The sequence below is a fragment of the Branchiostoma floridae genome, chromosome 19 (assembly GCF_000003815.2).
Source record: "Branchiostoma floridae strain S238N-H82 chromosome 19, Bfl_VNyyK, whole genome shotgun sequence".
NCBI classification, from domain to species: Eukaryota; Metazoa; Chordata; class Leptocardii; order Amphioxiformes; family Branchiostomatidae; genus Branchiostoma; species Branchiostoma floridae.
Genome location: NC_049997.1, coordinates 11,694,072 through 11,707,455, shown reverse-complemented (window position 1 = coordinate 11,707,455; position 13,384 = coordinate 11,694,072). Strand labels below are relative to the sequence as shown.

Below are 13,384 nucleotides of genomic sequence, written 5' to 3'. Positions count from 1 at the left end.
CACGGGTACTCTCGACTAGTTGCGACTCTTCCTGTCAGTGAATTTATGGTGACATGTCACAGTTAAAGACTGTGGCCACCTGTGAATCAGCAATGTATGGTGATCAAGACTTAGTGGTGATCAAGGTCTAGATCTCTATTTTACTATTTCCCACGTTTGGACAGGAACATGCTGAAAGTATGAGGGTACAGTGCCCCTGTTCCATTGTTAATTAAAAACGTATCCAGTGTATCCTGATTGGCCATCAAGAACATGGTTTTCCACAGCATACTAGTTTCTACAACAGAATAAATTTTGTAAATGATATTTGTTCCTTACTTCTTTTGTCTCTGCTTCAGCACAAGCTGACAGGTCTTCTAACTTCTTCCTGGCTTCCTCTAGCTTCCTTTTGGTGCTGAGAGGGGAACATAAAAAAAGAAATGGTAGTTAGCGTTATCCATGAGCAGAACGTAATACTTTGTGTCTTATACAAGTAGAATAACACAACCATATAACTTGTAAATAACTTCTTCTTCCTCTTTCCTTTTGAGGTTACCAACTTCAACTTGCTGAAGACCTTTGTAGCCTATGTATAAACTCATTTTTCACTTGAGTGAAGTGAGGAAAGTTGTGTAAAGTGCCTGTCCCAAGGGCAGAAGATCGGTGACATGGCGGGGTTCGAACTCAGGACCTTCTGGGCCTGAGTCAAACGTGCTGCCGATTGCGCCACGCGGTCCCACTACAACTAATATACATACTACTGTAGCCACTTTCAATTGGCAGATAGTATCTAGTGTCACTGTTTGAATATTCTATTTCTGGAATTTCATACTCACAAACTGTCACTACTGTGGTAAATATATACAACAAAATAAACAAAAAACTAATACAACTGTAAGTAAATACAATGAATTGTCAGCATAAGAGGTACCCAACGTTTTGAGTATTTCTTAAGTTCTAGTATGACAAGCAGGGTTGTCTCCAGCTTAAATTTTTTGCCCGTCCCACTCATTGTTTGAAAGCCCATGTTGCTCATTGTCCTGACTCCTGGTGAAATATGTCACTTTAAGCTTATAAAAAGTACAGTTCATGTCATTTTTGGGACAGACGAGTTTGATTTTTTTCTGTCCCAACCAGCAAATTTCCATCCCAGGATGGAAGGATGGGTCCTGGAGACAGCCCTGATCATAAGAATATATATGTAAATGACACTGACCCACTATATTCACTAGTCTTGTCGTTTGCACCCAGAAATCAGTTGTTTATGTTCTTTCATGTTTACCTTTATTTTCCCTATGTCTATAGGTCGTTATCATTTGTTACTAACAACATGAGCACTGCTAGTAATTCCTGTTACAGGGGCTCAGCAGTAATTAACCCTTAAACTGCCAAACCCAGATATATCCGGCACACATATACACGCCGTGTGCCTTGCCCGGATATATCTAGGACAGCGTATTCCCCTGAAGTAGCAGCTTTGTGCGCCATGAACCCCGGAAGTTAGGGACTTCGGCCTTGTTTGAGGGTTTCTTTTTGGAGGTCAGCGGCCAACCCTTGCACTTATAGCATTTTATAAGGCTGAAACTCTGTTAGTTTTGGGTTAAGGAAAGAAGAAGAACAGCGACTTACTCAACTGAACCCCGTTCTAAGTCCTGCCTCTCTTTCTTCTGTTCCTCCATGCGCTCCACCCTGGCCTGGTGGCGCCATCTGAAGAGACTCTGCGTGTCCACGTTAGGATGAGTCTCATCCTCATCATCTGACACCTGGCCAAAAAGTCAAACCCACAATAATGAACATCAACAGTCTGTAGTAATATCAACAGGTACTGAAAACTCATTATGCTTCATCTCACTACAATTTCACTTAAACGGAAAAAGGATCTGAGCTTTTGATGAAAAAAAAAGCACACACAACAAACAACAACTGTATGTCTAGCCTCTAGGTCAGCGTGTCCGCCAGAGGGCCATCCACCCACCAAATGACGGTCTCATAATTTTTTTGTTTTGGATGGCTTGGACACAAACAGAGGCTGTCAACTTAAAAAAACTTAATTCAAGCGAATGTAACCTCTTGCTTCCAAGGAATTCTGTCTAGAATACTGTAACAGTGGGTTTCAAGCGTTGCCAAACTGATCACGCCAACAGCTCTTGAGCTTTTGGTGTTGTGGTTTGGACGTTGGATTTGTGATCCGGCTGCCAGGGTTCGGCGCGGGTTCGAATCCCGGGAGTTGGGATGTTGTTTCTTTCTGTTCTACTCGCCCCTCTGGTTGTTTCACTGGTTCCCATGCTGACCCTGTGAGTAACAGGCTAGAGATGTGCCACACAGGGATTTCGAACTCGGAGATTCGAGGACGAATCTTGAAAAGAAAAGGGGGAGTAGTGTAACAGTGGGGTTCAAGCGTTGCCAAACTGATCACGCCAACAGCTCTTGAGCTTTTGGTGTTGTGGTTTGGAGGTTGGATTTGTGATCCGGCTGCCCGGGTTCGGCGCGGGTTCGAATCCCGGGAGTCAGGATGTTGTTTCTTTCTGTTCTACTCGCCCCTATGCTTGTTTCAATACTATGCTCCTGGAAACACTCAAATCAGAGTGTTATAACCAAGCAGATTTGGACATACCGTCCATCAGTTGTGATGTACATGAAATGTTACTCATAAAATACCAGGATGATTGAGTGAGTGACCTGATGATTCATTATTCATGATTGTGTTCCTTTATTCAGTCTTTGTGCTAAATTATGTTTGCTACAGCCAATATACCAAATCCAAAAATAAGCATCCACGCTCCCAAAATCTTATAGTATGTCCCTGAACTTTATACATTCGACAAGTGCGCAGGAAAAGAGGAAGTTTCCAGAAAAAAAAAAAGGTTTTCAAGAACAAAGTGAGAAAACAACAGCCAAGTTTGAGCTGATTTTACGCAAGGATGGGGATCTAAGCCCCAATCAGCGATTGTCCCTTATTCTCCAATATCTGAAGTATCATCTGAGAAAACATGTTTTGAGAAAACATGTACTTCGCAGACAAAGGAAAGAACCTACCTCGATGTGATCCCATCGGCTGTAATCCAGAGGTCTCGCCATCATGAAAATGAGAATGAAGTTCTCTCTCGCGTGAACATGTGAGAGAAAACGAGAGCTAATCGGACTTATACATTAAGTAAAATAGGGAGTTTTAAATCTACTTCAAATAAGCAAACTAACATAAGTTAGCACTTATTGTGAAGTAAATCATACATTAAACTCAAAATTCATTAGCAAAGTTATAATAAAAGGCGATAAAATAAATTATATGCGCGAAAATATAGGCTAAAAAATACTTTTCAACTTCCCCGATAGAAAAATATAACACTCCAACTGCATCAAACGTATTCCAAATCATTATTCACAAAATTTTCACACACAGGAAATAAACGTTTTTATAATCCAAATCAATAAATAGAAATCATATTTGTTGTCTTTAAACCTCTATAGATGCTTGTTAAAAGTGAAACACAGATTAAAAATGGTTGCTATATGTTAGAAAAATGTATACGTTTGCTTGCCGTTGTATGTGATGTAACGTTGACGTCATTTTGTACATTATGCTAATTACCCAAAATGGCCGCTCAACCGAGTTCGTTGATTTCAGCAACATCAACACTTTGAAGGTTTCCCCCGCCAAACTTTGGAATATCCGCAGTGTTTGATCCTCTTATGAGCTTCAAAGGACACAGAAGTGGCTTGATAAGCTATTCGTTGAATTTTCCGGTAAGTCTCCTTTTATTTTTTGAATTCTTCAGGTGGTTTTTACTCGTCGAGATTTTCTAACGCGACGGTGTACCGACGAAGGAGTTGAGTTGCCAACGTTTGCTAACTCGTTAAGAATCTCGTGTTTGTTTCTCCAGCCCTTCGTGTTTTCCTTTGCAATTTGAACCGATCCGATGGTCTAGACACCTTTCTAGAGCAGGAAATCTAACTGTTAGGGGTTCTAACCCCAAACCCGGATGTCGTTATGTGTGTGTATGGGCTATTTCGTTCACAAGAGCTCGACCTACATGCATCGTACATGTTTTGGTGCTGCTTTCGTAATGAAAAATAACATTAAATGTTATTTCAAATATCGGTGTAACTATCATGGGTTTAATCTAGCTATACATGTTCTTATGGTTCTGTCAATTTGTTTTGTTCTCTGTTGAAGGATATCTACAATTGCCCTTTTTTAAAATTTTTGTTGTATAACGTTGTATAACACATGCTTCCAGTTGTTGTTTCCTGTCACCTAGATGTCTTCATTCAAACCCCTATGCCCCCTTCCTACGCCTGGTTACAGTTAGATATTACTCTCTGCTCTGATAACCTTATATTTGTTCAGAGCATATGATAACCAACAAAGCTCGGTTTAAATTTAATTCTGTGACAGGATGATAATGACAAATGAGCCCTCTGCAAATATGTACATATGGTGGGTAAGATGAACACTTCTAGGTCTGTACAACATATCATTTCAGGAATAACGATATTAGGAGTGGAGACAAATGATGGCAATGTCAATTTTTCTGCCCTTCTAGTCTGAAGCCATGAGTGAGCATGTTACCTAACAGTAACATTTGTCATATAACTACTGGCTGAACTGGCTTACTTTTAATTGCCTCCATTTCAAACATAATTCCTTGGGGGCAGGTCACTATATTTGCCCCACAAACATTTGTATTCGTGAATGTATGAGCAGTTGTTGAGGATTTTGTTCTAAGCAAAAAATGACATTTTCTTGTTGTTACTGTGCCTAAATGTGGGGGAGTGGTAGTAAGATCAAGGTCTGATAATTTTGTAGCACATGTACAACCTTGAATCACTGACTCACAGTCATTTATCATGATAGCATGTGACAGACTGTATTTTCCCTTACGACAAGTAGCAGGGAAGGTGTCTGGTTCAGTCAGTCGTAATGGCACTAGTTGGAGAATAGGCTGCTTGCTTCAGTCCTCCTATTACTATTACAACGTTGTTGCTAAGATTGGCAGACATACAATGCCAACCAGGTCAGCCTGTTGTATTGTTTATCTCCCAGCCATTACACTTCCAGACCGTCCCTCCTGCATTGTTGCACTGATCCGGATGTCATCTCTTGCCGTGCCTCGGGCATGTTTTACCTGTTCTGGGGATTTGAGCTGCCGACTCGCGTCATTTTCCCCAGCGCTGTGGGCGAAAAGTAATTAGTATCGGACAGCCCTGGTACTAATGGCAGACGATAATATCATTCTGGTACTTTCTACCCTTGCCGAAACCCAAGCTCTGGCCCACGACAGGGTGAGATGGAGGGAGGTGTGCTCAGCTGCTAAGTGCCCCCACGACCACCCCCGGTCAAGGGACCGGTAAGCGGTAACTTTCTACCCTGCCGGATTTAGAGCTTTACCAAGTCCAGTTCTTGCATAAAACATTGCCAAGATTAGATTTCAACTTTCTAGGCCAAACATAATACATTACCACAAGCTCGTTGCAACAGTATAGCCTTTCTTTATTTTGTTTTGGCACAACTTGACACAATTGGGACATAAGAGAAGATAGTGTATGTCTGAAAGTTGGCAAAGTATGTACGAAAAGTGTGAGAATAAACAAAGGTGTTATATAAAAATCCTTTCAATGAAGAAGTGCTCTATCAGTCTATGCCAGATTTTTTCATGAAATACAAAGTATATTTGTTGTAGGATTGTACCGGCATTGCCCCCACATAGACTGCAATTGTACATACAGCTATCAGGTATAGGGTGAGGTATTCTCCTATTGACCTGGTTGGTAGAAAGGCCTATGTACACAGAGGTGATTCCAACTTTTGTTGTCCAGATAAACAAGTGAATCACACCCCTAAGCTCCAGGTGAGCATGGCTTTTCGTGTGGAACACACAGGTGAAGTCATCCCTGTGGACAGCTCACCTGGTGGCCAGGTAAAGAGACATACAATAGGTGCAGCACCAAGAGGCCACTCCTTTGCTTAAACTGCAACAGTGTGTTGGTATGACACATTCCTAGATTGAAAGATACCCATTGTGTACTTTCCTTGTATTTGTAGATACGAAATGGAAAACAACGGAAGGGGGTTTAAAATGTGGTAAATATTGGATACTACTACTCTGTGGGCAACGTGGTGTACACTTTAGACTACATAAATGATGATAAATCAATATGATTTGCTCCAAAACAAGCTTTCTGTCTATAGTGTATGTGTGTTGTCTTTCTGTCTGGGCAGCTATGGTTTATTCATGCCTGCCAATGCCTGTGACATTCACGCTGCCAAGACTGCTAATTTGACAGCCATGCCGTGCATTACAATACAGGCGTTTCCGTGCCAATTAGTGTGTAGTTGATGAACAAAAGCCCATAGGTCCATTCTCCCAGTGTTCGATGATTGAATTAACGATAATTAGGCTATGATATACAGTTTAGCAAAGTCTTTGTGTAGCTAGTACTGCTGAAATAAAGGAGGTTGTCTAGACAATAGAAATAACAAGACAGAAAGGAAAAGCTTTTTTTTTATGATGGCTGGGTACAAAGAAACAAAACTGACCAAATGTTTTTCTATTCTTTTTATGCTTTATTCATCATTCATTTATCAAGATTTGTGGAGTTCATTTGATGGATTAACAGTCTTCTCATTTGTAAGATTGCATTTATGCCAAGATTTCTGTTTAATTTATATGTTACACCTTTCGTGATTGTTTTTTCTCAAGCTATTTCTCAAGTAAGTGTCATACCAAAAACAATTTGGCAGTTTAGTAGGAATAATTAGTAGGAATAACCTCCTTGCCCTAACTGAAATAAAATCTGTAAAACTCCACACTGTGGAAGGGGGGATCCCCTTCAACATCACACTACTTTGTGGCAGGCTCTGCTCCCTTGCATTACTCCCCCTTGCATTTTTTGTATAAAATAGAAAACTCCCAGAGCTATATGTGTGTGCATAAGCTGATGTCTGATTCTTTAGAATTAGATATGTTTTATCTGACCTGGCTCGCGAGGGAATTTGTATAGATCTTTCCACCTCTATAGTATTGGACATTGATTGAACTTAAATGTTATGTATGCTGTTTTGTTGGTCAGTCAGATGGTGCTAGTTCCCACGGAAAACAACAATGAAAAATCAATTGGGATTTAGAGCAGACTGCTGCCTACTTTGAAGTACGTCTGGCCCTAGGGTGGGTTGTGTGGGGGAAAGTTATCGACATTTTCTTTGTCCTCGGGATAACTATGATATGAAAAAGATATTATTGTACAGATCGTAACTGCTGTGGTGTAGTGGCTGAGAAGTAAGATATACTGGTAGGCAGTTGTGGATATCTCTCCCCAAACTGAAATATATTGACCAAGAAAATAAATCCTGTTTTGTCAACCAGACAAATTTTACATTTGGGTAGGATGCATAAGAACAGTACAAATCTAGCTCAATGTTTTCAGTGACTGACACTTAACCTTCATCACACCGAGGTAGCTGTGAAGTTACCAATTTTCTATTGGTTACAGGGTTAGGCAGCAGGGAGAAGGTTAAAAGGAGGCAAAACAAAATTCAACACACCATCTGAAATCCTGAAATTTCATTTCACTGATTCTAGCATGACAGATTCTCTGCCTCCTATGTGTGGTGTGTTACTTTGACAGATTATCCCCTATAGTCGGTAGTTCTGTAAGTGTGAGGAGCAGACAGTTTGTAGATCTTGTCCTCCTCCTTACCTTGACTCCTTCAGGGGTGGGAATGGAATGCGGTTGGCCCAGCGAATCAGAGCAAAGCAAATGCATTACACAGCTTCTGCAAACTTGCAGTTAGAACAAGTGTGTTCCAGTTGGCCGTGTTTCGTAAGTTTGGGTTTGAGCACAAGACATGTAACTTCTTATCTTTTTCTTCAGTATCCTAGTCAGGGTTTTAAAAAGTAAAAAGTTTGAGACTAAACTGCAGAAAAAATCTAAATAACGTTCAAAACTTCAACTTGGCAAACAAAAAGAAACTAGGCTTAGCATTATTCACCTTGAGTATTCACCTTGAGAAACAGCCAGTAGGTACCCGTTAGAGTAATGAGGCTGTACATAGTTAAACTGTGGGGCTGTAGCATCTGGTCTTCCTTCCTTCCTTCCTTCCTTGAATCATATTCAAACCTGTTTTCTAGAAAACGAAATGAAATATTGACTTAGATATTAAATATTGCCAGTATTTGCCTGTAACCCATCTGTTTGTAATCCTCTATCTGAATTTACATGTTATGATATTCATATATCCTTGATTGTCAATATTGATACAGTTTTTCATGTATTGTAAATGGGATCTGGATAAGACCCAACCTGGTTACCAATGTTGAATCTCTGTATGCAACAAGACGTGAAGAATCTCAAACAGAATCTGCACTACTTATTAAGTATGAACCTTTGACATTCTAACTCGACCCTCTACATTCCACAGCAGAGGCTCACTTTTCCTTGGTTATAACAGTCTGCAGAGCCCTGTTGAAAGACTTAGTGAAACAAATCACTATGTTATAGCTTTATGTAAACTTCTATCTGTGAAAGTTCTTGTACATCAATTCTAATGTTAAAGTCATTTGTATGGTTGTTTCAACACATGTTTTTGAGAGCACCTACTGTTAAAGTATGACCCTTTATGATTGCTATCAGAACGTTTAACCAAGTCCATACTTTGGGAACTGTGTCATGACATGGAAGGTGTGGGAGGGGGGCAGAGCTGTCATCTTGTTATAATCCATAGATTTTTCATTCTGGTACAAACCTGGTCAATGTAAAATTCCAGACTTAGATGCTGGAATGAATTACAAACTGTATTCTACACAGACATTTGATATGTTGGTGAGAAGAGTATGTTATAGTGTTATCAGACAGCGTTACATAAACCATGCCCCTAGAGATGTTGACATCTTGCCAGTTATGGTTACCGGTTATTGCCTGGAGGGAGGGAGGGGAAAGGAAGGAAAAGGGTTAGGCACATTTTTAGGCATATTAGCAAAAGTGTGTGATTATGACATTGCTGTACCTTCAATATTGTGAAAAACAACAACAACAACAAGTGAAGGACATTAACAAAAGTCTTAATGCTTTACGAAATAGGTTTAACTTGATTATTTTGAACCTGAGGTAAATTCAAAACTGGAAAATGTAATATTTTTCAAGTTTAGCAGAAAGCCTTTTTTCTAGAAATGCTTATGGAGGTTGATGATGATCTTGCCCTTTGTAGAATCTGCCTCTGATTGGTCAGAATCTGAATATCGTTGATCAAGTGTACTTCACTCCTTTCTCTCATCTTTGTTCATTCTCTATTAGATCTACTAGACATTTCTTGCCAAAATTGCTAAAAATAGGGTCCTTTTGTCTGTCTGTTGTGGATTGTAGCCCCCCTGGTGCTGTAACAGTTTATCCTATAATTTCATGGCATGGGAATGGGGAGGTCACCTCCACGTGACCTCTAGCTTTCAATCTTCCTTAGGAAAGGAATCATGGGTGATTTAAACCCTCCGGTTGACATGGTAACAGCAATTTTCCAGGGTATTTTGGCAATTTGATGTCTGTGTTTGGTTGTTTGGGTTTACACAGAATATTAATCAAATGTGTACTGTGTACATAACTAGGAAATGAAATACAAAATCGACTGTACTAGTACTTCTTCTTTGTTGTGCTTTACAGACTTAGAGGTCAAATTCTACTATGGAAGTTACGTCTCCTATAAACCAACAAGATAGTATTGGGTTGTTATGTTCAAGCTCCTTAGTTACACAATCGAGTACTAGTACATACAACTTATACAAGTGTCTTATTCTATGTGCAAAGTAACTTTGTGAGGGTCCCGTATGAATGTATACACTGAGTTATATACTGTCAAAACTTCTCACACAGTCAATGGTACACACATAAGCATCTGAATTCAAAGCAAGGGTATGAATGTATACACATGCCTGTTTATGTGTTTAGGTAGAAATACATGTAGATGGATCAGGTCCAGAAAGTGATGCTGGTCACTGCTAGACTGGTACTAGACATATGGAGATTTGACAGGTGGTTTACACAAGGGTAGGTCTCTGTTGTCTTGACTAAGTGTCCTTTTACTTAGGTTTACAATCATCCCGCAAATTTACGGAGAAGCACAAACAGAAGCATCTATAGAACATACTACAGGCTACTCTAACCGAGTGACCGAGAAAGGACATGTGTGACACTTAGGATAGAAAAGGAAAAAAAATGTACATGTACAAGAATTTGAAACAGTTCTGCATTGAACTGGATATTGTTGGACAATTGCCATCAGAGGCAAGCATTTTTAGCCCAGTTTCATGGTGGATTTGGATGGTTGTCAAGAATGCAGGCATTTGGTGCATTGCTGGCAGATGACTCTACCTCTTGTTCCCCTTCACAGAACAGACAGACTCCGTTCATACCAAGATTCCTTAATCGGGATTCACCCAGATGCAGGATCGATCCTAGTTTGGTATGGTACAATGTAAATCCACCTTCTAAGGTGGAGTCAGGTTATGTTTTAGGTTTGTGAGTGAGTGAGTGAGTGTTTGTGCGTCCGTTTGTCCTTCCGTCCCTGAGCAGTATAACTCAAGGAGCCTTCGATGGATGCTCAATGATATTTGCTACCAGGGTAGGGTCGGGAAAACGAAGGTCAAATTCGATACTGGGCCCCCTAGCAGCTTACTAAGGTACTGCAGCGGAACCTCAATTTTTTATATCTCGTTTAGAAATGGAATGAAACACAATATTGATAACCTGGCTGTAACATTGTACACCCTGAGCTCAGCTTTGAACAAGCAGCCATGAATACAGGGCATGACCCCATGCATATTTGAATTACAGTTGCAACCCAGAATATTTGCTTTCACCAAACAAACGTCTTCTTGTTTGCACCAGTTGCTTTGCTTACAATTGATAAAGTTGAAAAGATTTAGCTCTTAGTCTTAGTTACTAGTAAGAGTCCTTTTGAATGATAAGTTTCTCTATGTTCTTGATGATGCTGAATATTAGAGTTCTTTTTGTTTAAAGATAGTCAAAGCTGTACCATAAGTAGACGTTGTGTTTGAATTCTGTATTGACCCACATTTAGGTAAAGAATACAAATAGCAGGCTTTCAGTTGCCCCAGAAACGTCTTGGACTATTCCACTGGAAGAGATGGGGTTAGAACAAAATGGAACAAGTGTTGGTTGTTGATATGATCAGCTCAGTTCGGGGTTTTAGTACAGACTGCATCAGCTAAATATAAAGACAAGAGAGAAAAGTCTGGACTGTACAAATCTAAGTGAAAGAAGTTTGTAGATGCCCTCCCCCCCTTAAATGGAACTTTAGGAAGCTGAGTTTTTCTTTTGACCTCTTTACAAAGGCTTGATGTCAGTTAAGTATGGTGAGTGAGCAAGAATGGTACATCACTGAAGAAGTTGGCTTTAAATGTGTAACCAACTGTTTGTCTTTCGACCAAGAAAACAACACTAGCCTGTGTGAAAGCAAACAAGTGTAAAACTGGCCAGACGGTTGTCCTTGAATTATCCTTGAACTCACACTAGCACAATAAAGTTTTATTTGCTCTAATGCAGATATCTGTTTTTCTCTTCCATCATGACCTTCAAAGTTCCTTCTATTATGGACGTCCTGCTTCAGTACCTTGGAAAGCTTCCAGTGGGCACATAATCTAATAATTTCTTCATTTTGCCTGTTGGCCAAATGGAATACACCATTTGCCACACTTCTTCCACTGTTTTGATGTTTTTTTCAGCCTAACCCACTTTTAACGGGGGTATGTCTTTCAAGTTTAATCTCGGGATGACCGTTATAACTGAAGGAAGTGACTGACAAACCTGAAATGGTTGGAAGTAAATATTTCCTAACGGCCACATTCCTACGGATTGTCACCTTCTGATACCAGTAACAGTATTTTCACCTACCATTCTTCCAGAGTCTATGAAGACGTTGCAGTTTACATATTTGCCCAGACCTTGTCGAGCTATTGGTACTATTACTGATGCCAAAACCAGTGTCCTGAACCATTCCTACACTCAGCCATGCCCCTCCCCCTGAATATTTTGTAACTGACACAACATACCAAGGAATTGTCACATTTATTGAGAAGTCTGTATCCTGTTTTGAGCAGGTTTTGATGGATAGCAGTTGCGGAGTCCCATCTGTTTCCAGTTTGAAAGAGTGGACTAAAGTCTGAGTAACTGTCCTGGGATGTCCGACCAATAGTTGCCATCGTTTGTGATGTTTAGACTTGAACTTCCTGGCAAAGGTACGTCTGAACCTGAACGAGGGGCAGACATGTTTTTCTACCATCTAAGAAAGGTTTGTGTGACTTTCCTTTAGATCTGTATTAACATTGGACAAAATGTCACTGAATATTTAGGTATTTGTATGGTGATACTTTGAACAGTAGATCTAATAGTTGCTTGGTAGCCATTCGTATTGTATAAGTTGTATCCTGGTTTCTAGCCAAAGGAATTACAAGAACCCCCATCTGCTTCAATATGGATGGATACCGGGCTAGGACAATTATCTGTTCTGAGTTTTATGTTTTGTTAGAAGCTGAAAATCCTTTTAAGTATCGTATCATGTTATTGCTGTTTAGTGTATAATTCTTCCATGATGATGAGGACTCGCCCATTTGAAAGTTAGGGGGGGTTGGGCAGAAATTTCTTGAAAGAAAGTGAAAAGGATTGGTTCATCATGGTAAAGTAGAGCAATTGTAGAGAATTACACTGAAGGAAGTGACCCTTGACCTCCATCGACATCCGCTGCATGGACCGGCCGGGCTCTTACCTCTCGCTTGTCTTTTCATCGCAAGATTTCCCAATGTTCTCATCAAGAGCTTCTACCTAGCTTGCAGTGTGTCCTAACTATTAAGGTGCATAATTTCTGAATAGTCTGATATCTCATGGAGATGGCAAGACATCCCAATACCATCTGTTTCCTCTCTCTCCATGCTGTGGTGTTTTTGCAGGCTTGCTGTCCTAACTCCCATAGTGTCCAGATGACTGTCTAATAATGGCCTCTCTGTGGTTAACCATAACACAGGTGGCATGTTACAGTATCCTCTGTATACTAATCACCCTGAAAATGCACTTGTCTGGGAAATTTCCTCAGCTCGGGATTGTACCAAGATATAGAAGTAGAACAGTAGCTTTGGTTTTGACATGTAGTCTTCAGATAAATTTTGGAAGTTAGGGTCAGATTCAGAATGTTCTCTGACAGCCACTTTTTTCCAGACATACAGCTTTCTTGGAAGATTGAAACAAGAAAGATCTTTCTTTCAAGCATCTTCTCAGAGATTAGATGCTTGCTTTTAAATGCTTGCCGTTTTCAGGGCTATACGTACCCGTACATGCACTTGTAAAAAAACCTGTAAGAGTTTGCTTTTTGGCCGACAAGAAAGAAAAAAAGTTGTATCTATTC

The 13,384-nt window shown here is 40.1% G+C and overlaps 2 protein-coding genes across 21 annotated transcripts in view; one reads left to right on the top strand and one right to left on the bottom strand.

Moving 5' to 3' along the window:
* LOC118406662 (hsp90 co-chaperone Cdc37-like) overlaps positions 1 to 3,153 on the bottom strand; it is an 8,603-nt gene extending 5,450 nt beyond the window's left edge. For both annotated transcript variants that reach the window (XM_035806910.1, XM_035806911.1), the window contains exons 1-3: positions 3,016 to 3,153; positions 1,609 to 1,742; positions 319 to 394 (exon numbers count right to left, since the gene is read on the bottom strand). In XM_035806910.1, coding sequence (XP_035662803.1) covers positions 319 to 394; positions 1,609 to 1,742; positions 3,016 to 3,060 — 255 coding nt within the window. In that variant the 5' untranslated portion in view covers positions 3,061 to 3,153. The remainder of the gene's footprint in view (positions 1 to 318; positions 395 to 1,608; positions 1,743 to 3,015) is intronic.
* A 390-nt stretch (positions 3,154 to 3,543) lies between these two features.
* The window catches only part of LOC118406631 (F-actin-monooxygenase MICAL3-like), a 63,170-nt gene continuing 53,329 nt past the window's right edge, over positions 3,544 to 13,384 (top strand). For all 19 annotated transcript variants that reach the window (XM_035806817.1, XM_035806835.1, XM_035806834.1 and 16 more), the window contains exon 1: positions 3,544 to 3,723. The gene's annotated coding sequence lies outside the window, so the exon portion shown is untranslated. The remainder of the gene's footprint in view (positions 3,724 to 13,384) is intronic.